We start from the raw sequence: 26,082 nt of genomic DNA, 5'->3' as shown, positions 1-26,082 counted from the left end.
AAAATATATAAAAAACACACTTTGGTGGGTCTTGAACACACACATGACCTCATACTCAGCAAAAAGTAGCCTTGCCACTGATGCAAGCTGTACAAATTGAAATAATTTGCTTTTAATAGATATATATCCATTATTTTCGTGTCTTACATACAAAAAAAATATATTTTTGGCCCCAAAAAATTGGAGGCCCGGTGCCGTCGCCCAGCCTCGACGGGCTATGGGCCGGCCCTGGCTTTGGTACTCGTTTTAGATTTTAATGTAAATTTAATTTTTAAAAAAATTAAGACTACCAAACTAAAAACTTGAACTATATATCCGATATCGATCTAACAATCACAGATATATTGATTGTGTGATAGCGTCAAAGTTTTGACCGGGGTCAATCATGGTCGGTTAATAAACTTTAGCCAATGTCAAAACTATTAGAAACATTGAGTTCCACCCCTCTCTAGAAAAGTAAAAAGGGAATAATTTTAAATTTTATAACATATTGCTATGGAATTTCCGGTCACCTTCCTTGTTCCTACTTATTTTCTTTGAAATGTCTTCCTAGTTCCTACTATATATACCAGCCATTGCATTTGCTGCATGCATATTAGTTTTCCATATACATACATATATGATATATAGCCACTACATATTGATAATAATAACTATATAGTAGTACCAATTGAATTAAAAGATGTCTTGCTTTAACCAAGGAAACCAGTACTATAATATTTTAACTCTCTTTTTCATTCTCACTTTGTGGACATCTCTTGTAATTTCTAGCAGGTTGTTGGAGAAACATGAGCAATGGATGGAAGAACATGGTAAGTTTTACAAGGATGCTGCTGAAAAGGAACAACGTTTCCAAATATTCAAGGACAATTTGGAGTTCATTGAATCATTTAATGCTGCTGGGGACAATGGTTTCAACCTAAGCATTAATCAATTTGCAGACCAAACCAATGATGAATTTAAGGCTAATTATCTTAATGGTAAGAGGAAACCACTTGATGTTGGGATATTAGAAGCAAGAGAAGAATCAATGTTTAGGTATGAAAATGTTACTGAGGTTCCTGCTACCATGGATTGGAGAGAAAGAGGAGCTGTTACTCCAATCAAGCATCAACACCTTTGTGGTAATAATTAAAAAACAATAATATAGACATGCATACATATAGTGTTATAATTAATTGTCTTCACATTATTTTTTCTTTAAAGAGTTTATCTGCAAAACTCATGTTAAGAATGTAGAATTTTGAGCTTAAACTCGTGTCTCGACATATCAAATGTCTTTATAATTATCATCTAAACCGTATTTATGAGACCATTTAAATATATTTCTTGTCTCTTGCAAAATGATTTGATCATTATATTGATCAGTTTGTCCCCCACTAATTTTTTTTATTTTTTTAATGTTTGGTCTATCGGTTATTCTATCTTTTAAATTTGTCTTTACATAATGTCTATATTCATTTCTCTAATGATTAGAGTAACGGATCCAAAAATCCTAGCTCAACTGGCAAAATGCCGAAATTGTTAGGTCAAATGTCATGACCGGGGTTCAAACCCCGGTACCTCCACTTGTGTGTAAGTTTGTAATGGTTCTGCCATTTCGTCTATCTAAAAAAAAAAAAGTAACGGATTTAAGGTTAACACTTCTTCTAATCTCTCTCTTCCAAGTGTAATAAAAAAAAATCAAAATCAAAGAATTAATTTATAAATGGATTCTTTGATTTTTCTTTTTCTATTGTTTAAACGTTTTGAATGTTTTTTAATATATACTCTTATAAAAAGTTATGAGATATTAATTATAGTTACTATTATTAAAAAAATAAACATTACAAATGAGAGTAGACAAATAGTTTAAACAATAAATACACCTAAAAGGTTATATATTTTTTTAAATTAAATATATAAATTGTACAAAAATTATTTTATAATTAGAAATGAGGAAACTTTTAATTACATGTTTTTTAATGACTCTTTTGAATAAAATTTATCCAATAGCAAAAATATGGTTGACCTCAAAAATTCAAGAATCCAAATTAGACATGTTACTTGTGATATGTTTAATTTTAGGATTAATTTGCCTTTTGAAAGTCAATATGGCATGTTAGTGTATTTATAGGCAATGTTTGGATAACCCATTTATTTTGCAGCTCATAGTATAAACACTTATGATTCATGAATAAGATAATTATATATAGCACAAGATAAAATAAAATCAAATTGTTTTCTGTAAAATTTATAAATTATTTTTATAAACTATCATGGCTGTCTCACACAAATAACTTGAAAAAAAGTTAAGAATATAGCATTACACTATTTTCACAAGTTCTTTAAACAAGTGTCACAAATGCTTTGATAAGTAAAGGAAAATGTTAATATGAAAAGTTAACGAGTGCCACCGGGACACTCTTTAAGCACTTTAAAGAAATAATTGCTAATATGAAAAGTTGATTTGGACATGTATTTTGAAACGTTAATATGACAAGTTAACGAGTGCCACCGGGACACTCTTTAAGCACTTTAAAGAAATAATTGCTAATATGAAAAGTTGATTTGGACATGTATTTTGAAACGGAGGGAGTAATTTTTTATGAAAAGTTGTGTATTTAATGCATTGGAAATTGCAATAGCTGACTTTTTAAAGAAATAATTGCTAAATTTGGGATTCTTAAAGAGTGTCCGGGGGCACTCGTTAACAAGACCCGTAAATAAATAAACTATTTCAAACATGCCCTTAAAGACTTATTTTTTTGTCTTGTTATACATATCAGAAAGCCTGGTATAATGACATGTTAACAAACTTAAAAATTTATTTCATATTAACATATTTAAATCAAGAATATGATCTCTATACTTTTAAATAGACTAATAAATTAATATGTTAGTGAGATTAAGTTATATTATGAACTTTAGTTTTATCTTTTAAAGAATATAACTATATATGACATCATATTTAAATTATATTTTACAATAATACCTTCAAATATACTAAAATTGATAAGCAAGTATGCTTAAATTATTGAAAATATTAGTGATGTATTATTTAAGAGAAAGTACAAAATATAAAAATAATCATAACGAAAATTGAGTAGTGATATTTGAACAACCATTTGATGATAATTTTTTTTTCTCTCTATTTATTGGTTAAAAACAATAGAGAGAGAAAAAGGAAGAGAGAATAAAAACATAATAAATGTTCTCAAAAAAGTTGTCACAAAATTGTTGTACAATTATCATTTCTCTTATATTTATTTAAGTAGACAAGTTTTGTAGGCCTAATGGCATGTAACCTAACTTTTATAGTAAAATATGCTTATAAAAAAATCATTGACTCTTGCCCATTTAAAAAGGTTTGCTCAATTTCCACCCAAAACATAAGCAATTATGAAAACATAGAATAAGTTCGAAAAAACACTTAGAATTCTTTCGATTCAACTTAAACCAAGTAATATTTTGCAGTGATATAAACATATTTATTTGTATGTATCATAGGACAAATTGTGCTAAGATCATGTTGATTTTTGTATATAGGTAGTTGTTGGGCATTTGCAACTGTGGCTGCAATAGAAGGCATTCACCAAATAACCACAGGAAGATTAGTATCACTCTCAGAGCAAGAGCTAGTGGATTGTGTCAAAACTAATAGAACTGATGGATGCAATGGTGGTTATGTAGAAGATGCTTGTGGTTTCATAGTTAAAAAAGGAGGAATAACAAGTGAAACAAATTACCCTTATACTAGGGTTGATGGTAAATGCAATGTTAGGAAAGGAACCTACATTGTTGCTCAAATTAAGGGATATGAGAAAGTTCCTGCCAATAATGAAAAAGCACTCGTAAAAGCAGTGGCAAATCAACCTATAGCGGTTTATATTGCATCAGAAAAACGTGTTTTTCAATTTTACTCAAGTGGAATTTTGAAAGGAAAATGTGGAATTGATTTAGATCATACAGTTACTATAGTTGGTTATGGTACTAGTGACGATGGTGTGAAGTATTGGCTAGTGAAAAATTCATGGGGTACTAAATGGGGTGAGAAAGGATATATGAAGATTAAACGAGACGTACATGCTAAGGAAGGTTCATGTGGAATTGCTATGGTTCCCACTTATCCAATCGTTTAAGTATTTCAATTTCAATATCAACGAGCTAGTTATAGCTCATGAATAATAAGTCTTATACTAGTTTAATGAATTGCTTGAGTTTGAATTAGTTATGTGTGAGTGTTTGAATAAATTGCTTGGGTGTGTATTTGATATGTTGTGTAATCCTGGGATCATGCTAATCTTCTTTGTATCGTTCCAATTTTATCGGATGTCGACTTGATATGTTAGTTCCATTTTATTTAGTCGTTGCGGTGTAATATTTGAGATTTTTCTCGTGAATGATATGAATTGAGTTTGTTTCCCGTCAAAAAGAAAACTAAAGAATGAAAATAAGTTATCATTGGTATTATTCTCTATTTTTTTTGTCGTTAATCAGCCAAAAAAATCTAAAATAAAAATAAAAAATAAATTTGTATGTTAAAAAAAAAAGGCTTAAATATGTCATTGATCTCTGTATTTTGATCATATTTTGACATTAGTCCTTGTTTTTTTTTTTTTTGACATTGGTCTCTGCACTTTGTAAAAAATTTGCAATTGATCCTTCTGTTTGGACTTTTTTTTTTATTTTGACATTGGAGTTTTATTTATTGCAATTTTTGATTGATTTTGGTGTGGATTGATCCTTGTTTGATATGGCTAATGTTGTTGCTACTGCTCCTTTGGTTACTCTTTTTTCCGTTAGTTCTGGTGTGGGTCATGTATACACGTTAGGATCCTCTCCATTTCTTCTGAAAGCAGGGATCGACATTTCCTTGCCTTGCGGAACGACACGTGGCATAAGTGGAAACCAACGGTTGAGATCTATTCTTTCTTTAAAACCAATTAAAATTATTAAATACTACCGTGTTAACTCGCGCAATGCACGGGTGATAGACTATATTTTCTCAATCTTAAATTGTTTTATTTTTTTTAATCATCAATGAAAATTATTTATCCCTTGAATTTTTAAATATGCCCGTATTTTTTTGTTAAAAATAATGTTAGTATTTTTTTGCCGCAGTGATGATAAATATTTGTCACATGTTTTTATGTTTATCAATGGTAAATATATGTCCCGTGTTTTTACGTGTAAGTGAAAAATATATTTATGGGTTTCAGTTCGTCGTCGATGAAGCGCCGCAACGACTATCCTTTCAGAGTCTTGATGTGTGTTGATTCTATTGTGGTCACTGGTTTTGTTCAACACCGTCGTTGTCTTGTAGAGCTATGGTGTTGACGTGATTATGAGTTAGTCTCGATCTGGTTTTTGCTATTTCTTTTTTCATTTTTGGTTTTCGGCTCTGTGATTTTGTCTGAAAATCTTGAATCTGGTTTTCTGGTTTGAAGGTATGAGTTCTTTAGTTCTGGCGTTGTTCTGTTGGATGCATATCTCGATTCAACATGACTGGTTTTATCCTGATGTTGCTCGAAATGGCTAGGTGCGTAGATGCTCCGTGTTGACGGAAGTAGTCGTTCAACATACCTAACATATTGTATCCGTCGTGGTTGCTTCTTGCATTGTTGATGGACAGTGGTAGATTTATGTTGTTTGTTCATCCCTTGATCTGGACTGCGACTGAAGTTTCAAGACCACTGCGACTTTGTGGATTCGGTTCGTAATTGATTGTTTTGACTCAAAAGGGCGTTTATGGTCTTCTGATACTTTGAAGATAGTTGTTGGAACTTGAGTCGTTTCTGTGTTGGCAGACAATCGTTGGATTGTCTCGCCCCTACGTGGGTTCGCTGGATTGTACGTGGTAATGGTTGTTTACGACTGTTCTCTTTTATTACCATTTTTGTACTGAATTGTTGGGTTTTGCTTTAGTGGTTTACTGGGTCAGGTCGTTGGCCCCCAACCCAAGTCTTGTATTTCCTTCTCTTGATAAAAATGGGTCCCGTATATTTTTCTATTTATCTGGTTTTTAGTAAACACAATGACAAACATATAGTTTTATTGAAAAATAACAATCTCTTGTTTATTTCAAAGATATTTATTATAATTGAAAAATGCTTTCCCTTTATTTTTTTTATATTTATCAGTAATGATATTTATCTCATATTTTTTAGATTTTTATTTTGACAAAAAAAAAATCATATGCAAGAAGCAATGTAGTCATTTGAGATTATAATTTTTCAATCAATGCAAAATATATCTTATAAATAAAAAAAATCTATTTTTGCAGATTTAATAAATTATAATTCTAGTTTTTTAATTTTGAAATTATGTCATTTTATATAATAATTTATTTAGATTATTTTACAAAATTTTGTTGTTGAAGATTTTTATTTGATTGTTTGTTATACTTTGTTACACTTTGTTACTTTAGTATATCATAAATAGTGTCATTAAAAAAAAGTTTGTCTTAATTGGTGTAATTGGACTATGTTTTTTATGATTCAACCTTACATTATCACATGTAACTTTTCTTTTAAATTTGATTTTGATATGCTAATGTGTATTGTTGATATTAAACATTCTCAAATGTAATAGAGGATTAAAAGAATCCAATTATTAAAGATCTATTCTATTCTTTCTAGGCTGGGCTCGATTTTGTTGTAAACGGGCACTGCTATAATGTTCCGTGCTCCAACGCTGTTGATACTTTTACCGGATTCAACGTCTTTGACGGGCTCGATTTGTCCCCGGATCTTATCAGATTGTGTCGTTATCCTTGACTTCAACACTTTGAAAAGTGCCAATTTTTTCTAATCCTGTATAGACATTTGAGCAAGCCCAATGCAAATATATAGAGACTAATAATGTTAAATTGCCTCATTTTATCTTTAGTGGTGATACGACATAAGCCACTTGACTTTCAAAACACAATGGAATAAATTATGCTCAAAGGTTCTTGGTTTCGAAACTTTAAGTGTGCCAACTTCTGTCTGTGTATCCTGCGTAGACACTTAAGCAAGCAAGAAGCAAGCATATGCACACTAACTCTTTTTAACTGTTCAGAAGTTGATCAAGTAACAGAAGCAGATGTCACACATGCTAGTGTATCCATCACCAAACCAAACCAAGGGATAAACTAGTATCCAGGCTAAAAGTAGAGGAATCCACTTCACGTGGTACTTCAGTGTTGGTGTCTAGTATCCAACAAGAAAGAGTGGAGGAATTAGAAGAGTTCCCCAAGCTTCCATATGCTACATGCCATCAAGCAACACTTTTCCTACTTCAAATTCTCACGTAATGGATCAATTTTTAAACAAGTATTCAAAACATGTTATAACAGAACCTCTCTCATGTCATATAGTAACCATTATAATCATATTTATGCAGGCATACATCAGCTGTACATACTTATGGGACATAACAAAACTTCGATACACAAATCCAAAACTGCACTGTGTAATTACTCAAGCGATACACACAGTGCAAAACATATATAGAGCAATAGTGGCAAATTACCATTACTTCAAGTTTTTAACCTTTACCATTGATCTTGGAAATGACCATGTAACCTTATTGTTCTCATGACATAAGCCATTTGACTTTTCAACACCAGTGGACAAATTATGTTAACATCGATCATAGCCTCTCAACCAACCATAACACAGGTGTGGAAATATATATATATGTGCCAAGAACAGTCATCACATAGTGGAAAAATTACTTATCACTTGTCCCTGCATCATCACTTTGTGAAAAATTACTTATTATTCAAAACATATACGTGTGCATTTAGCATTTTATATTGAGTGTACTCAAACAACAAGCAAAAGAAAAATCAGAACCTATATGTTTCGGAATCAACCTCGCTGTGCTCAATCTTGACGGCCTGGAACTTGCCTTCCTGGACAGTTGTGACCTCTGTATGGGGAGCGAAGTGCTCCCGGCTTCAAACTCGTCTCCGGATAGTACCTGTTCCCTGCTGCAGAACTGGCGTGTGTTCTCGTTGGGCGCAACTGTTGCCGGGAACAAACACGGCTTCAGATCAATTCTTGGGTGGCCTCTCCTGGGTGGCTACCCTTCCACGAGCACGGCACATCTCAAACTGTTTGCCAGATACGGGAGCGGGCTCGTCTCAAACTGCTGTCGCGCACGAGCGCGGCTTCAGGCTCAATCTCTGAGCGTGTCCGTGGGAAACTCGGCGTGCTGTCAACGGCGCTGCTCGAGCTTCAACTAATGAAGGCGGTTCGACGGATACTTCACTGTCGCCACCGTGAATGATGCTAAACTGAATTTTCTTCCAACAGTTCTTCTGCCTATTGAGATTCAGAGGAACATTGCTGCATCTGTCACTGTGTGACTGTTTCTAGACCTTAGCTTTGTGAAGGTGATAATTCAGAATGATTCAATGAACTCCAAATCGTTGAAAGGACTTGGATATGGCCTTTTGGCCGGACCGGAACAATATACAAGAAGCCTGCCATGATTATCACCTCATCACAGATTTACAGTCAGAAGTGCATTGATAAGTGAACCAAAATCTAAACTAGCTGAACATGTATGATAGAATTGAAAATGAGCATATGGATGTGTCAACTAAAATATAAGAAAACGCAAATACATAGTCACATAATTCGTGTAATCAAGGGAGAATTGCGAATTGGTACGTGAGTACCGAATTCGGGTACTTCGGCGTATTGGTACGCACAAACCAGCGGACCAAGCGTACCAAAGCATGGTTACCGCTGATTGGTTGAAAAAAAAGGTTTAGACTACAAAGTAAATATAAAATGAATCGTTGAAGACTGAGTGAGAAGAACATGAACAAAGAGTGGAGAGTGAGAAACTTGGTAGAAGAAATTAGGTAAAAAAAATACTTTTTTTTTATAGCTCACTATATTTATTTAGGTATTATTACTACTACGAATCGGAGCGTACCGAAGCTGTATACCCCTATACGTACCGAATTCTTCTCCTGTCGCGTACCGCGAACCCGTACCCGTACCGCGTACCGGAACGAACCGCGAATTATGTGACTATGCGCAAATATATGATAAATTAAAATATTAAATCAAGTTTCCCAATAAAAACATTGGAATGACACCAAATTGTACACTATCACAATTATAGCTACTTTTTATTTGCTTTCAAAATTTTGTTGGCCCAAAAAAATGAACCAAAACTACAAACTACCCCCAAAATTTTTAGGACCGTGTACTTCAAAGGCCATATCATTCAGCTGCCTTATTGCCCTTGTATGTGTTTATCAATCGGGTCTGTACATCATGAGAAACACGTGAATGTTCCTTATATTCCATTGTGAATTCACCCTTTCCCTGTGTCATCGAACGAATGGCGGTAGAATACCCAAACATATTGTTAAGAGGGACATGAGCTGTAATGACAGAATAATCTTCGTCCTGAACATTGCCAACAATCACACCTTTTCTCTTGTTGAGGTCACCAGCAACAGCTCCCTGAAATTCTGTTGGTACTTTCAGTTCAACAAGCATTACAGGTTCTAATATAACTGGTCTGGAAGCTGCGTAACACTCTCTAAAAGCATAGATAGAAGCCAACTTAAAGGCAAGTTCACTGGAATCAACATCATGAGCAGCACCATCTGTCAAGATAACTCGGAGATTTTCAACTGGATGTCCAATCAAGGCACCAGAGTTGGCAGCTTCTTTAAAACCTTTCTCAATTGCAGGGAAAAAACTTGATGGAATAGCTTGACCAACAAGCATGTTTTCAAATTCAAACTTAGTTCCTGACCCAGCAGGAAGTGGTTCAATATATCCAATCACTCGTCCATATTGTCCTTGCCCTCCGGATTGCTTCTTATGTAAATAATCAAAATCAGCACGTTGAGTAACAGTTTCTCTGAAGTTTACCCGGGGCTTTCCAACTGAAGCATCAACCCCATACTCACTCTTAATGCGTTTAACATAAATATCTAAGTGTAGTTCTCCCATTCCAGAAATGATTGTCTGCCCACTCTCTGGGTCCAAGCTAACACGGAAAGTAGGATCCTCTCTTTGGAAGCGGTTCAAAGCTTTTGAAAATTTCCCTCCAGAATCTTTCGAGACTGGCTGTACAGCTAATGACATCACGGGCTCAGGAACATTCATAGAAGTCATTGTGTATTTAACCGACCCATCAGTAAAAGTATCACCGGATGCACAATCAACACCAAATACAGCAACTATTTGGCCAGCATGGGCCTCTTGAATGTCATTCATCTCATTAGAATGCATCTGAACTAAGCGAGGAACCTTAATTTTCTTTCCAGTGTTAACATTAACAATAAAATCACCCTTCCGAATGACGCCCTCATAAACTCTCAGATATGTTAACTGACCAAAGTCCTTTTGCTCCAACTTGAAAGCCAATGCTACAAGGGGCCCGTCGGGACTTCCAGTCAGCTCAACCTTCTCCTCATTCTTAGATTGGTCAAGAGCATAATTACTAACTTCAATCGGACAAGGCAAATAACTAACTACACCATCCAGAAGTGGTTGTACCCCCCTGTTTTTGACAGCACTGCCCATGAATACCGGTATAAACTTCCGTGCTATGGTAGCCCTACGAATTGCTCCCTCAAGATCAGCATCTGAAATGTTCTCATCATCACTGAGAAACGCTTCAGCAAGCATATCATCAACCTCCGACACAGTTTCTATGAGTTCACGTCTTTTTTCTGCCACCAATGCTTCCATAGATGCAGGTACTTCTTCAACAACAACATTTTCACCATATTCGCCTAAAAATTTATAAGCTTTTAAGTTCACAAGATCTACAACTCCCTCAAAACAATCTTCCAAACCTATTGGAACTTGCATTGCAGCACAATGATGCCTCAGCTTAGACCTAGCCTGATTTATAACTTTCCACGGATCTGCTCCCGGTCGATCAAGCTTGTTGATAAATGCAATTCTTGGAACCTGATATTAATTAGTTACATAATATATGCAGTTAGAACAACTTTATGGGGTTTTTTAATTTGTGTTGGTATTACAGAAACTATACGAGATATATTTCTATATATACTATACTTTTATTCACACTCTATATAGAGCTAAACTGTGGTTCAAAAAACATATCATAAGGAACAAACTAACAAATGGTAAAAACACTCCAACATAATGATATTTTAATTTAATAAATCTAAAAAACAAACTTCAAAAATATTTAAGCATTTTACTCTCAACACAACTATGTAAACCAACTTAACTAACGTGTAACTAATCTCTAGCTAACTATTACATTACATCTTATACCTGATACCGTCTCATTTGGCGATCAACGGTAATGGACTGACATTGTACACCACCTACACTACAAAGAACAAGAACTGCACCATCAAGAACTCGCAAAGCTCTCTCGACTTCAATGGTGAAATCAACGTGACCAGGTGTGTCAATTATGGTGATGTTAGAGCCTTTCCAATTGCAATACGTGGCAGCAGACTTAATGGTGATTCCTTTAAGTATCTCGTAGTGATCGCTATCCATCTTAGGACCCATGCCATCTTTCGAATGAACCTCATGCATCAGGCGGATCTTACCGGTGTAGAACAGTATCCTCTCCGTCAACGTCGTCTTTCCGGAATCAATATGCGCTGAGATTCCAATGTTGCGAGCCTTTACCATCGACTCCTTCCACCATGGCTCCTTGTCAATTGTCGCCGCAGTAGCACGCGCTACATTTCCCGCCGAGAAGTGACGGAGGTGGGAAGTGCCGCCGGTGAGGAGAGATCCCGCCGCAGTGGTGGGGGTAGAGGAGCAGAATACGTAACGAAGACGTTGCGGAGAAAAGCGTTGCATGGTGGTAGGGTTCAGTTCAGGAAGGTAAAACCCAAATTAAAATACACAACTTTCTTTTGGTAGTGTAAAATACACAACTAGTACTAGTATACGTTTGGTTGAAACAAACAAGTTGAAATTCTTTAAACTTGCAGTGCAAAGGTAAAACTGATTTAACGTTTGGCTTAATTGCACTTTTAACCCTTATCTTTTGCCAATTGTGCAATTTTGCACCCCATGTTTTTAAATGAGCGATTTTGCACCTCATCTTTTTCATAAAAAATAGCAGTACACATGTGGCAAACATTAAATGATCAAAAACAACCACATCATCATTAAAAGTCATGGGGGACCTTGAAATCAGAAAGGGGAAAAAAGATGGGGTGCAAAATCGCTCATTTAAAAACATGGGGCGCAAAATTGCACAATTGGCAAAAGATAAGAGTGAAAAGTGCAATTAAGCCTTAACTTTTAAGATTTGTGTTTGGATTTCATTTTACGAAATCGCTTTCGATTTTGCTATGACTTGTTGTCCTCTTCACTAAAACTATCCCGATACCCTCTTTCTATGTCGTGCCTCTACGGGACGAAAATAACTTTGGATACCTAATGAGCACACTTTTAGTTTTTTAACTTAAGTTTTTTCATTTCAATTTTGCCATTTTCATATACATTTTCAAGTTTTAAATCTAATATTCTTAGACAAACATAGATGAAGGTCATAGATTTTGAAGATTGAAAGGCCATAAAAAAATAAAACCATAAATTTGAAGTTTCAAAATTCATATAATCACATAAAAGACCAAATTATTACATAAAATTAAGTTAATATATTAAAAATGTAACTCTGCCGCACAATGCCTCAAATACCCTCTTTCTTATAATGTGATTTGATTGCACATGAGACTACATCACAAGTGATTGATCTTGATAAGAAATTCCAAAAGTTTCTCGTCACTCAACCACATGTCAAGTCTGTCTCGTCTATTAAGGGTTTAACCCCCTCAAACTTGTCAGATATTTCTTCTTTTACATAGATTCTTGAATCTGGAGCATCAAATCATATTTCATATGATCGTAAGACTTTCTTGACTCTCGTCTCTCTGAACCTATGTATCCACTACATATAGTCATATTTGAAGAAATCATTAGTTTTTTTTTTTTTTTAACTCTCTAATCGCAAGCAAGAGAGACCTTTGTAATCTAGAGTTTGGTCGGGAGGTAAATAGATTCTGATTAAGAATTATTTCATCCATGAAACAAAATCAAATTCTTTTGAACAATTTGTCATTTGATATAACTCATTAGTTTTAATTTTATAAATGATGTCGTAGTATATAATTTAATGAATATTTGTCTACTATTCCAAAAATGTTTTTTCGTGCCAACGAGTTTCATCTTTTTCCCAAACGTCTAGTAGTCCTGTCAATTGTGGGATGCAAATTATATTTTGCTTGAAGCAAAGAAATTAAACAGGTTTGGACTCACTTGGAAAATAATTGTGAGAACGAAGCAACAAGCGTGCACGATATGACTACGGTATTTGAATGGGACGCTAGACTTATCACTAATTGGTAAATATGAATTCAATTGCTTCAATAAAAAAATATGAATTCAATTGTATACTTTGATAAAAAAAAAATGTAACCGAACTAACTCCAAAGATTTGATCTAATGGTAAAAAAGACATGTCATGAATTCGAAATGTTTCGGGTTCAAGCCCTCACTCCTGTCTTTAGAAGAAGATAAATAAGAATAAGAATACTTTTATAAATGTTCATCGAATTTAGGCACCATTTGGAGTGACTCAAGACCAAATATCCTCATTGCCTAATGTTTAAAGACACAAAGACGGAATTTTTTTAGATACCCATTGTTCCGTAACGCCTTAAAGACTAGTAACGTTCACCGAGCTAAGTATTGATGAAGCGCCGATCCAAAACGAACAATCCATAACTACTTAACGACTCCTTTTCAAAACCTAAAAAAAGCTTTCACCATAAAGGTACACAATTTATATCCACTTATCTTACAATTTTTGTTCTCTTGTTAACTCCAGCGTCAAAATACTTACGAATACCACCCTTCAACGTCAACCAAAATGGTAATTGTTCAATATCGACCAACTAATCTCGATCACGTACCTAAGATCAGTGTTAATAAACTTTGAAGTTTCCATTGATATATACTAATACTTCTAGAAGCATCGTTGAGTATCTAAGGATGTCTCTTGGTCGGGCCATGTCATGTCAGCAATATAACCTTCTGTTTTATGGGCACGTGTCATTCATTTATGCTCATTTCAAGCAAGTTACATGCAATTTGTCCAAAAAAATATATATGAAATTCTACTTAATCAAATTTTAAATTCAACATTTAACAGTTTCAAAACATAAATTCATTTTTCAACATTGAAGAATAATGGCTCAATTACTGTCTCCATTTTACACTGAAGCTCTCAAAATCCACAATCCATCACTGAATTTATGTTCTAAAACCTCATGGAGGAAGCTGACAAAGCATGCAAGTCCTTGTTCCTTAGCTATGCAAAGTGGTAAGAGAAGAAGGTGTGGGAGGTTAAGAGTTGCAGCTGAGGATTCAGTTTCTCCGGTTGATACTACTACTGCAGAGGACTATTATGCTGTTCTTGGTCTGGTAATACATCAAATTGCTAAAATAGTTTCATGCTTTCATTAATAATTATGTATGATCTTATTGTTTTTCTTATAGGGCCATATATAGTTAGACCCTTTTGCTAACTTGGGTGGAATTTGCTAAATCTTATGTGTAATAAGATATGGAGATGTGTTATTTTGAAATATTTGTCAACAACTTTTGAAAACAATTTGAATAGTTAACGCAATTCAAATAGATGGTTAATCAAGTTCACTTGATAGTTAATGAATGTAATAAGGTGTTGCAATTTTTTTTTTTTAAAAAACTCAGTATCTAGCCCAATAGCTGACTAATCCGAGCCAATTCCACCGTCCACTTGCGGGGCCTCATTTAAAGTCCACTGAAATTAGCTTTGTATGGACTTAGCCCACCAAAATTAGCGCCAGATGGAATCGAACCTGAGACCTTGAGAGGAGCACTAACTGCTAGGCCAACCCCAGATGGGTTAAGGTGTTGCGATTTATTAATATAGTATATTTGAACATCTGAAAGTTTTATGGTTAATGATTTTAAAAATGTTGTTAATTATATTCAGTGGATGATTAATGAGTTTCTATAGCTTGTTATATTCATTAATCATCCACTACATGTAATTCGCCACATAGTTGGACTGTGCTAACCGTTTAGAAATGCATTTGCGGACGTGTTGCAGTTGCATTGTGATCCTTAAGATTATAGAAATTTGCATTCAAATACAGCTGAAGCATATGCGACTACGATGTGGTCACGGTGACGTCGAAAACCTTAGCATCACAGCCGTAATTGTGATTTCAGATAGTTTTTAAAACATTGGTATTTTCTAATAATTGGTTGGTTCTTTTGACTAGTTTCCGGATGCTACACCAGAGCAGATCAAGAAGGCCTACTATGATTGCATGAAAGCTTGTCACCCGGACTTGAGCGGCAACAATCCTGAAACCACTAATTTCTGCATGTTCATCAATGAAGTTTATGCAGTATGTTCCATTTTAAATAAATTGAATTTTTAAGCTAGGTGAGAATTTTGTAAAAGTATTTATCTTCTTCATGTGATTTTATTGGAAACTGACTATTGTAGGTGCTCAGTGATCCCATTCAGAGAAATGTTTATGATGAAATTCATGGCTATTCTTTAACTTCAACCAATCCTTTCTTCGATGATTCTTGCCCGAGGGATCATGTTTTTGTTGATGAGTTCAGCTGCATAGGTACTTCACTCACTCACCCACACAGTCTTGCCTTCTTTAGTTTTGTTCGTACCAAATGTTGCAGAACTTATAATTATATTTTGGACCTTGAATTGTAGCATTGCATCAACCTAGTCCTACACATTATAAACATTCCAAAATGGTCTCTACTCTCTAGAATTGCAAAATATTAATCAGATTTGTCCCTTTGTCTTGATCTGATATGAAATGCATTCCATGATATCGGTAACTTAATGCCATTGGAGTTCCTGTAAATACCAATGGATGAACGAACTTGATTAGCATCTTACAATTCCAGAAAGACACAGACATGACGTCAACGTTTCTGGGAGTTAATTGCTTAAATATAGTATGCTTTGCAATGAGAAATCACAAAGGTTAACATATAAATATATTCCAATTCCAATACCAAATCCTTCAACAGGCTGCAAAAATTGTGCCAACGTAGCACCTGATGTGTTTGCAATAGAGGAAGATTTTGGACGAGCCAGAGTATTCAGCCAGCGTGGGAACCCTGAATTAGTTCAACAGGCAGTTGACAGTTGGTATGTCTATATGCATCACTTTAGTCACCGGTATTTTTTTATTTTTTTTTTGAACGAATAGTCACCAGTATTTATCAGTCATTTCTGTTATTGTAATTAAGTATAAAAGTCTAATATTCCATACAAAAAAATGTCATATAGTGATTGACTTAGCGATCAACTAATAGATCAAAAATGTCAAATTGGTTCCTAATATAAGCGACTAGTGGTTTAGTGATTTTCAATTCGATCTCTAAATCAGTCACAAACTCATTTAGTGGCAGACTTAACAACTAATTTGATAAATTAGTGGCTAAGTAGCAAATTTTTAGTAATTAACTCTGCTTGCCTTAGGCGCCTTTGGCTTATCAATATCATAACTTCTATGTTATGAAGTTTTGAATGCTCATTGCAACTGTTAGATATTTGAGGTTTAGAATCTTTGGTATCAAAATGATATTGCTTGTGAAGCAACTAAGTTAATGATGATTAATAGAATCAATTTAACAAAACATTTCCAGCCCTGTTGACTGCATTCATTGGACATCTGCTGCACAGCTATCATTACTCGAAGATGAAATGCGCCGTATAGAAAGAGTCAACGTAAGGCCTTGTTCCTTATATTCGCAATGGAATTTAAACATCTCTTTTGATTTTGTACATGCTTTTTGATGTTTTAAAATTTGAGTTTTTTTAATGATTTTCCTGATAATGATTTTCACCAAGTCTCTTAAATATGAGCAGGTTGCCCTAATGCTTTCAGGAATGGGATCAGCCTCATTTGATGTTTTCAGAATGGTAAGAACAGTGCTACAGCGACACATTTATTCGAACGTTCACAAGTTTTCTTCTTGTGGACTTCATGTGTTTGCAATGATTGTATGCTTACATTTTCTATGACCTAATTTAAAGACCAAGCAAAAATAAAACATTCTTCATTCTAACTCCCAGTTTTCATAACAGTGATTATAATCCATGTTAGCATTTCAATTTTCCATCATGTAGTCATAAATTTCTCGTCTCTTTAAGTTTCTAGTTTTGATTGAAAACCTTTTCTTCCAATGTCCGAAAGTGCTGTTCTCATATCTAATATGATCTGCATTTACTATTTGACAGGCGAGTTCGCGATGGGAAAAGAGACAGTCAAAAGTCTTGGTTAGAACTCTTATATTCTCAATCACTTTAGTTTTTGCTTTATAAATGAAGGATCGTGTCATTTTGACGCACAAATTTGATAATAAATTTCGACAACAATTTGGATGCTTAACCCAGTTTAAATATTTGTTTAATTACATTCAATGGATAGTTAATAAATATAACAAGGTGTCATAATTTGTTAACCATTCCAGCTTCTGCGTCTAAAGCATATATGCACTTGATTAGTATGGTTTCTAGCACAATCGAGTACTTACTAGTTTTCTGGCAGGAACGAGCAAAATTGAGGATGATGAGGCAAGAAAGTTCTGGTAAAACAAATTCTTACTGGGACAATCTTTGGGGTGAACCAAAAGACTATCAAAATTCAGGTATTGCGGATTCGAAACCACAAAAGGGATATATATACACTTTAAACTAATGGAAATCATCGTAATTATTTCCAAATGTTTGTGTTTTAGCCTAATAGGTGCTGTATTGTTTCAAGTCTTCATTTCTTTCTCTTTGAATAAATAACTTAATTAAGTGCTTATAGTACAAGGACTTATCATATAAGTACTTACGTATAAGCTAGTTCTATAACAAAGAGAAATTAAAGTCAAATTGTTTTCATATAAGCATAAACTATTTTCGTAAGCTATCATGGAAAGCTTATGGAAATAAGCTGAAAATAGCGTATGAACATATCGTTGGTTGTTTTCATAAGATCTCTCAAACGGCCTTATAAGTGCTTATACTAGTAGATAAGCTCAAAAAGCCAATCCAAGCCACCCTTAAGTCTTGATCATAGAGCATATACATTTGTAATTTCATCATTCTACTCATAAGTCTCTTAAATGGTGGTAATCATTTTGCAGAAGACGAAACTAAAGAGAGAGCGGAAAGAGCCGCTGCAGCGGCACGACGATGGAGAGAATACTCAAGGAAGGGTGTTGATAAACCTCCCAAATTTAAACTTCCAGAGGCAGAACCTAGCAAGGACAAGTGACCAAAACTCTCCCTAAACCTTTCTATAACATTCAGTCCCCTGTAATTAATAGTGAAACTAAAGAGATATTTCTCACTCAATTAGAAATAATTGTACATGCAGTCTAATTAAGGTGTATGCATATACATTGATGAATTATACACGAGATCATTTTTTTTTGTTTGTCAAGAAGTAGCCTAATAGCTAGAATTCACCTTTTTCAAGGTGAATAAGTGGGGTATCCGGGGTTCGAACCCCAGCTCATGCATATACATGTCTCTGCCAATTGAACTATGCTCAAGGGACATACAAGAGATCATTTATATTCAAGGTATTAGTAGAAGATCATCATCTTGTGACCACACAAATCAATTCACATCTATCATAACCCCTCAAATATCTTATAGAAATGATAATTTAAAGATTTTTAGGTAGCTAAAATTTGAAAAAAGAAAAATGGGTCAAAAATATTTGAATGATTATTAAAATCACTTGCATTAATGTGAACCCTTTCCCACATGGAATAGGAAATTCTTCTTGCTGTTACAGATAGACTAGTGTGAATAGATAACCACAACTCATGATACTCATAAATTTCTACGACTTAAGCAAAGTCATAAAAGAATACATATTCTAACTTATATATAAATTTATTAAATTTAAGAACATATTAAATTTTTCTTTGATAGCTTCATATCTTGAATCATGGAAGTATAATTTGCTTTGACAAGTATCCTGGCAATGGCCTCTCCGTGATCTGTAAATAAATTTCAAATGGGTTTTCTCTTTTATTTTATTTATTTTCATAATCAATAATGCAGACCAAACTTTTATTACAAACAAGGAAATATATTAATTAGGTCACCATCAATGACGTCCATTTTGATTTTTACGTATGGAACTTGTAAAAGATACAAGATATGAAGAATAGTCTTTTTTTGAAGGAGGAAGATATGAAGAATAGTCTAAAACCAACTTGGCTCATTCATTATTTAATGTCAATTATTATGTCAAAAATAATAATTATAATCTCATTTCAATTATAGACACTATATTTGCGTTGAGTTAGTCAATAGAAGAACAGGTATGCATCTTTGGGACAGAGTATTCAGTCAAAGATTCATATCACGTTAATTCAACAATTATAATTTAATTTCGGTAATGTTAATATATTCTTGAGAAAATACTTGACCAAAAAAATTCTTGAGAAAAAGTTTTGCTATTTATTTGTCCTATTTGACATGAAGATAGAAGTTTATAACAAAAGACTTATGTATATTATAATTTTTGAAATTTCGCAAATATACTTAAAAGTGAACTTGTTCTAAAAATTCAAAAACATAATGATTGAAAAGTTTGAATCTAACACGTTTAAAAAATTTGTTTTTATCAATATTGCCAATGCAATCATCAGACCCCATTTTTCTGATGGAATTTAATATGAGTGGATGGAAAGTGGTGTTAACACAACTTTCATTTTCATCTTTAATTAAAGTGAAATTCCTATGGTTCTTAACTTTTGCTAACAATATCTTATAACTTATAAGCGGGAGCCTTCACTCAAGTGAAAATAATTACTAGCTAGGATCACGTTGTTTATATCTTCATGTCTCTATCATTTAGGCCTAACCATTCTTGTTATTAACTAAAAAATATATTAATTAGCCAATTTGGGTTGGTATATGAAAGCACTATGTCAACCATATCATTGCTAACCTATTGAATTGTTCAACTATATATCAAGAATCGGAAAACAAATAATAATTGAATAAGCATGAAGGAAAAGTGTCTTAATGCACCACGATTAAAACAAAACAAAAGTCCTTGTGGGAAAATTTATGATCGAAATTTCTTTGATGAATAGAATTCAAACTCACAATCAACTGAACTTTTCAACTATCAAGGAATGAGAAGAAAAAAAATAATTGAATAAGTATGAATGAAAAGTGTCTTAATGAACTACGATTAAAACAAAACAAAACAAAATTCCTTGTGAGAAAATTTATGATCCAAATTTCTATGATGAATAGAATTCAAACTTAGTATCTAGGGTTTAAAACGCTCACACATCTTATGCATCAACCACTTACGCTAGACTTGTAGTAATTTCTGATCCGATTAATAAGAAGTATGGTCTTATAATGTAGTCGTGATACAAAGGAATTTTAACTTTACATAATCGCATTGCATCGGAAATTTCACTTGCATTAGTCACATTTTTTCGCAATATATAGAGTTATGCTAACAAGTGCCCTAAGGGCATTGTTTAAGGAATGCATAAAAGGAAAATTTGTCTTGAAAATACAAGTCAAACACTTGTAATAGTCATAATCACACAACTTTTTATGTAAAGTTACTTCTTCTAGTTTCTTAAACAATGCCATGAGGGCACTTATTAGTATTTTTCATATATAAATGTATGTGACATAACCGCATCCGCGGCCATAATCTAAAACCATAATCAGAAGTATACCTTTCCTGGGATATTTTCCGCTGCATTTTGAAAGAAGATTTTAAACTAGAAAAAAAAAATACAAATTGGGTACAAAAAATACCTTAAGAAATGTACATTAATCAAATCAAATATATACAATTAAGACTTTTCCATACAAAATCAAGAAGATTGAACTTTGAACATCCACAAGAAAAGAAAAAAGAAAAGAAACTTGTTAATTGTTATCTTACAATGGATGCAACTGTGTGAGCCCAAAACTTAAGATTATCCTTCATATCAATCTCATTGCCTAAAGTTGGTACCCTCCAATTAAGCAATGGATTAACAACTTTCTTTTGCTTTATAACACCCCAAGCCTCAGATAAATAAGGCCTACTAATCACACTTTCATCAACATTGTGTTGGTTTTTGCTCAACCCTGGTATCAAAGAAACCAATCCTGAATCTTTATCTTCCTCAGAAAACACAAATCCCAAATCCATAAACCCTTTTAGCTCCTTAAACTCAAGCTCTGATAAACTCCTAGCAGTTTTTCTTCCTTTTCTAAGTCTCGTTCTATGAGTACGATGACTCACCTTTTTCGTATCGGTTACTTCTTTTTCTAGTGTGAATTCTTCCACTTCTTTGCCTGAGAGAATTGGTTTCAGCTTCTGTGATGTGAGGACGGAGTTTGGTGAAAGAGAATCAGAGAAAGAACCAATCTTCGTGCCTAAGTTTTCGTCGCTAAAAGACCTAACTTGAAGTGTTGGAATTCTTGAGAGTTTTGTGTCTAAAAAAAGAAGTTCTTCCACTTGAGACATAGAGGTTGAATCATCTAGTAATGTTGTTGAATGTAAAGGTGAAGATATTTTTTTGTTGTTGGTGAAAATTGATGTCTCAAACCAGTTGATATCAAACAGTTTCAAAACATGTTCTGCTGCCATTGCTTTGTAAGAATTGAATGGCTTGGAAGAAAAGGATTAGGTAGTGGTTTTGTGTGATGATAATAAGAAGAAAATGGTTCAAGGAAAATGTATTTATGATGGATAGCAATACATTGTGCACTCGTGAATATATGTTTATTAATTAATGAATAATAATTAGTGGGTAACCCATGGTAGGGCTATAATGTAGTATTACTTTTTCCTTAAAAAAAATGTACTTTAAGAAAAAAATTGTTATCTATATGGTGTTTTCAAATTTCAAGAAACTTTATAAGCAAACAAAACACATGAGGCGCTACAAAGAGAAAGTCAATTCATGTTTCAAGATTACTTTAACTATTTTTGTCAATCACTATATCTTTAACTTATCAGTTACTAGCAATGGAAAATGTTGCTTGTAGTGCCATGGTGTTTTAGCAAAGCTGCACTATTTTGTTTTTGTCCCACATCGAAAGTATTTGAGGTAGATACAACAATACTTTGTCTATAAAAGAAGCGGCCTTGCTACTCTTTGATATGAAGGTGGGTGATCTATTATTTCACGGTTGTGGAATGGTTGTAGTCCTATTCGCTTTAGTTTTTTTTTTTTTTAAATATTAATAGATCTAAAATATGCAATTTTTTAAATAAAAAAATAAATTTTAAAATTATGTGATTCGAGCAAATGAACCTAAGCCGAACTGAGTTGCTTGTAAACTTTAATCGAGCCGAAAAAAAAGGTTCATTTCAAACTTGAGTCGAGTTTCGAACCGAACCAATTCTTATCGAGTTGAGCCGAGCTCAGACGAGTTCGACTCGACTCATTTCCAGCCCTAATGTTCTTATTATAGTGTTATTTTATTCTTTGACATAATCGTAGTATTTATAGTTTATTAGAGAGAAAAATGTAAAATAATTAGGATATATTGATAAGGAAAAAATACATTAAATAAATAATTAATGTAGTTGAACATTCACATGAGACATACAAATACCGTTAAAACTATTGTGAAGAATTTGTCACTTATTTAGATCTCATAAAGCTCAAGGAATTAGTTTATTTTGTTGCATGCGAAGGATATTTCATTTACAACCAAAAAAGAAAAACAAAGGAGGCTTATACAATAAACAACCGTAATTTTTTTCCAAATGCAGTTAACACTTTAAAAAAAAATGAGGGTTCAACTCTTATCATGGACGTGAGTATATCACCTTACTGAACAATTTGTAAGTACCTCTACTTTAAACTCAAGAAGATTTTCATGGTACTTAGTATGCCTAAAACCCAAAACATCAAAGATTTGTGTTTCAATGAACCCAAAACTTTATTGTTAATTGTTTTTTTTTTAGAATAAAAAATGGAACTATATTCACACTATCAGAGATGTCTTTCTAGTACAAGACGTGCCAAAAAAGACGCTCAAAATACAGAGTTTTGATAAGCAAATACACAAAGACGCAGTCAGCCGATACCCAAACAAGTTAACGGGTCCGACCACCACTGCTGACAACCAAAAACAAAAGCGACATTATTAGCCTTCAACCACCAGTATGAATGAAACTTAACCTTATCTATAAGTTCCATATTGGAGTGTGAGAGCTATTAAAGAGTCTATTATTTCATTCATTCCACACTAACCAGACACAAAGAAGCCATAAGAACTGTAAAAATGATCTACGAGTCCTTGTGCCACCTAAATAATTAGTAAACTGAAATAAATGTGCACGAAGGATGTGATTATCGACACCTGCAACACCAATCCAATGACGAACTTGCTGCCAAATGGTACCAAAATGATCGCAGTGAATAAACAAATGTTGAGCACTTTCGACCTGTCCACAGCCAGCCGAAATATGTGTCTGTAGCAGAGAGAATGCCACTATTTAATAGATTGATTTTTGTCGGCAACCTGTCACGTAACAAACGCCAAGCTAGAATGGAAACCTTCAATGACACCTGTGTGTGCCATATCAGATTTTCTGAGTCGTACATAATAGGGGGGTTTCTGAGAAGTGAGCACCTAGTAACCTGTATGAACCGAGTAACCCCCCGTAATGTCGGGATGCCACTGCCAAGTACACCCTCCGGTCACTATTATAAGCAAAACTTTACATTTTAGATTCATTCATTAAATTATGTATGTGGTCTTTATTATAGACCACATACATCATTTAATAAATGAATCTAAAATGTAAAGTTTTGCTTATAATAGTGACCGGAGGGTGTATCTGAAACATGAGCCTGCAAAGTAACATTAGATAAAAAGACCCTACACTCCTCTACCATCTCTTCCTCCCACGCCCACAACCTCCTCCTCCACTGCCACGCATCACCCCCATCCTCCCAACCTAGAGAGAACAAAGTAGCGACCGAGATCGACATGTTCTCTGCTAGATCAAACAACCTACTAAATCGCTGACAAAGAGGAACACCTCCTAACCACCTATCGTACCAAAAGAAAGTATCTTCCCCATTCCCCACCTTTTGCGACACCCTCTCAGCAAACCAACCTTCCCCATCCTCACCAATGTCGTCCCTAATCCTAGCCACCTCCCTCCACCAATAAGAACCACTCTGGCCCCCAACCTCCCTACCTCCTCACCATACCTAGCAGCCAATACCCTGTACCAAAAACCACTTCTATCAACTAACAACCTCCAACACCACTTTCCTAATAGATATAAGTTAAACTCCCTCAGTTGCCTAACCCCCAACCCACCATACTCCTTTCTAAGACAAACAGTACTCCAATTAATCCAATGTATTTTTTTTTATCCTCACTCCCACCCAAAAAAAATAAGTAAAGATTAAATGGAAGAGATTATACCTGACGGAGCTTTGAAGAAAGAAAGAGCATAGACAGGCAGAGAGGTCAGGACGGATTTAAGTAAAGTCAAACGGCCTCCAAAAGATAGAAAACGACTTTTCCAACCGGACAGTCTAGACTTTATAGTATGCAACACAGGTTCCCAAAACACTAACCGACAAGGATTACCACCAATGGAGAGACCCAAATACAAAAAAAGGAACCTTTCCCACTTTGCAATTCAGAATGGATGCTGCCTAAACCAACCAAGACTCGGAAATATTTACCCCAACTAGCATGCTCTTATGAAAGTTTACCTTCAGACCGGACATCTCCTCAAACAATAACAACACAGCCCGAAGTGCACGGACATTGGCCCAACTCTTTACACCTAATAACAAAGTTTCATCTGCAAATTGGAGGTGGGAAACAACCAAGGAATTAGTCGTTCCTACCACATAACCCTCAAACAAGTTAGCATTCACCATCTCAAACATTATAATATTCATGTCCTCTGCAGCCAAAAGAAATAAAAACGGAGACAAGGGGTCGCCTTGACGAAGATCCCTTCCATCGAAAAACTCCTCTGTAGGGCTACCATTTACCAAAGCTGAAGCAATCGCTGTAGTCACACATTCTTTAATACATTTCCGCCATAAAACTGGGAATGCCATTTTACCCATAACCCCGTCTAAATAGTCCCAGTCCACCGAGTCATACGCTTTTTCAAAATCCGCTTTGAATAGCAGAAGATCTTTTTTCATTTTTTTGACTTCATCGACTACTTCATCCACTCTTAATATATGAAAACAGAATACTACCATAATTACTTAACTACCCATACCTAATTTTCTTCCAAACTTTTTCCTTTACAACTTTAGGGTTATTTTTGTCATATCCACTATCAAAACTCACTTTACTAAAACCCCACTTTCTCACCTTTCTTTATTTAATAATAAACTTTTCTCTCTCATCTTTCTTTATTTATAATAATAATCTTTTCTCTCTCATCTTTATTTATTTAATAATAAATTTTTCTCCCACCTTTATTTTTTAATAATAAACTTTTCTCTCTCAATCTCAATCTCAATCTCCTCTCTTATCTTTTTCATGCCAACTTTTTCTATTTTTCATTTTCTCTCTTCATTTTCAACTCCATTTTGTCTACTAATTTTCAATTCGGTTTTACTAACAAGTTTTTTTGTAGAGGAAACTAACAAGTGTTGTTGTTATAGCAAAATATGATTTTGTATTTTACGACAACACTATTATATAATACGTTAATTATGTTTTTTCACGGGACACATATTAATATTTTCACACTCAAACATATTAGTAAATAAAATTTATGATTATTTTTCTTTATTAACTTTTTTCATATCGTTAATACTAAAACAAGAACAATATTATAATATACTATGATTAATCATACTTCAACTTTTTCTGTTTTTTTTAAATGTATCACTAAAAAACCCTTTGGAGTGTACAATTGTAACACGAGACCCATTTTAGTAACTACAACGAGTGATCAGTTTTAATTAGTATTTTTAATATCTCTAATTAAACACCGCGATTGCCTAAGTTTTATTAATATATTAATAAAATATATGTCGGTGTATGAACTATATA

At 34.0% G+C, this 26,082-nt stretch overlaps 4 protein-coding genes and 1 pseudogene across 4 annotated transcripts; 2 read left to right on the top strand and 3 right to left on the bottom strand.

Annotated features, from left to right (window-relative positions):
• The first annotated feature begins 592 nt into the window (after positions 1-592).
• LOC146950059 (senescence-specific cysteine protease SAG39-like) lies at positions 593-4,337 on the top strand. The gene is made up of 2 exons (XM_085741538.1): positions 593-1,124; positions 3,529-4,337. The coding sequence occupies exons 1-2, from the start codon at positions 683-685 to the stop codon at positions 4,119-4,121; spliced, it is 1,035 nt and encodes a 344-aa protein (XP_085597664.1). The 5' UTR covers positions 593-682; the 3' UTR covers positions 4,122-4,337.
• LOC146950060 (U6 spliceosomal RNA) lies at positions 4,231-4,319 on the bottom strand (annotated as a pseudogene).
• A 3,347-nt stretch (positions 4,338-7,684) lies between the features above and the next one.
• Positions 7,685-11,844, bottom strand: LOC146950058 (elongation factor G-1, mitochondrial-like). Its single transcript, XM_085746019.1, has 2 exons — positions 11,256-11,844; positions 7,685-10,919 (listed from the first exon to the last, which is right to left on the bottom strand). Exons 1-2 carry the CDS (start codon positions 11,799-11,801, stop codon positions 9,207-9,209), a joined length of 2,259 nt encoding a protein of 752 aa, XP_085602145.1. The 5' UTR covers positions 11,802-11,844; the 3' UTR covers positions 7,685-9,206.
• A 2,301-nt stretch (positions 11,845-14,145) lies between these two features.
• LOC146950057 (DNAJ heat shock N-terminal domain-containing protein) lies at positions 14,146-18,472 on the top strand. The gene is made up of 9 exons (XM_085746018.1): positions 14,146-14,435; positions 15,284-15,412; positions 15,514-15,643; positions 16,068-16,188; positions 16,689-16,770; positions 16,912-16,965; positions 17,284-17,322; positions 17,594-17,693; positions 18,180-18,472. Exons 1-9 carry the CDS (start codon positions 14,202-14,204, stop codon positions 18,308-18,310), a joined length of 1,020 nt encoding a protein of 339 aa, XP_085602144.1. The 5' UTR covers positions 14,146-14,201; the 3' UTR covers positions 18,311-18,472.
• Positions 18,473-20,832: 2,360 nt separating this feature from the next.
• Positions 20,833-21,832, bottom strand: LOC146950056 (uncharacterized). Its single transcript, XM_085746026.1, has one exon. The coding sequence runs from the start codon at positions 21,665-21,667 to the stop codon at positions 20,966-20,968; it is 702 nt and encodes a 233-aa protein (XP_085602152.1). The 5' UTR covers positions 21,668-21,832; the 3' UTR covers positions 20,833-20,965.
• Positions 21,833-26,082: the final 4,250 nt, after the last annotated feature.

The sequence above is a fragment of the Medicago sativa genome, chromosome 2, assembly GCF_051527215.1.
Source record: "Medicago sativa cultivar Bolivia chromosome 2, Bolivia_mono, whole genome shotgun sequence".
Classification (NCBI taxonomy): Eukaryota; Viridiplantae; Streptophyta; class Magnoliopsida; order Fabales; family Fabaceae; genus Medicago; species Medicago sativa.
Note: the sequence above shows the minus strand (reverse complement) of the source record. Positions and strands in the feature narration are given on the sequence as shown.

Bases quoted from the DNA above. Each gene is read 5' to 3' on its own strand.
- LOC146950059 (XM_085741538.1), top strand. From the start codon at position 683: ATGTCTTGCTTTAACCAAGGAAACCAGTACTATAATATTTTAACTCTC. The intron at 1,125-3,528 runs GTAATAATTAAA...TTTTGTATATAG, and splicing joins CAAGCATCAACACCTTTGTG to GTAGTTGTTGGGCATTTGCA.
- LOC146950058 (XM_085746019.1), bottom strand. From the start codon at position 11,801: ATGCAACGCTTTTCTCCGCAACGTCTTCGTTACGTATTCTGCTCCTCT. The intron at 10,920-11,255 runs GTATAAGATGTA...AATTAATATCAG, and splicing joins GCCAAATGAGACGGTATCAG to GTTCCAAGAATTGCATTTAT.
- LOC146950057 (XM_085746018.1), top strand. From the start codon at position 14,202: ATGGCTCAATTACTGTCTCCATTTTACACTGAAGCTCTCAAAATCCAC. The intron at 15,413-15,513 runs GTATGTTCCATT...TGACTATTGTAG, and splicing joins TCATCAATGAAGTTTATGCA to GTGCTCAGTGATCCCATTCA. The intron at 16,966-17,283 runs GTAAGAACAGTG...ACTATTTGACAG, and splicing joins CATTTGATGTTTTCAGAATG to GCGAGTTCGCGATGGGAAAA.
- LOC146950056 (XM_085746026.1), bottom strand. From the start codon at position 21,667: ATGGCAGCAGAACATGTTTTGAAACTGTTTGATATCAACTGGTTTGAG.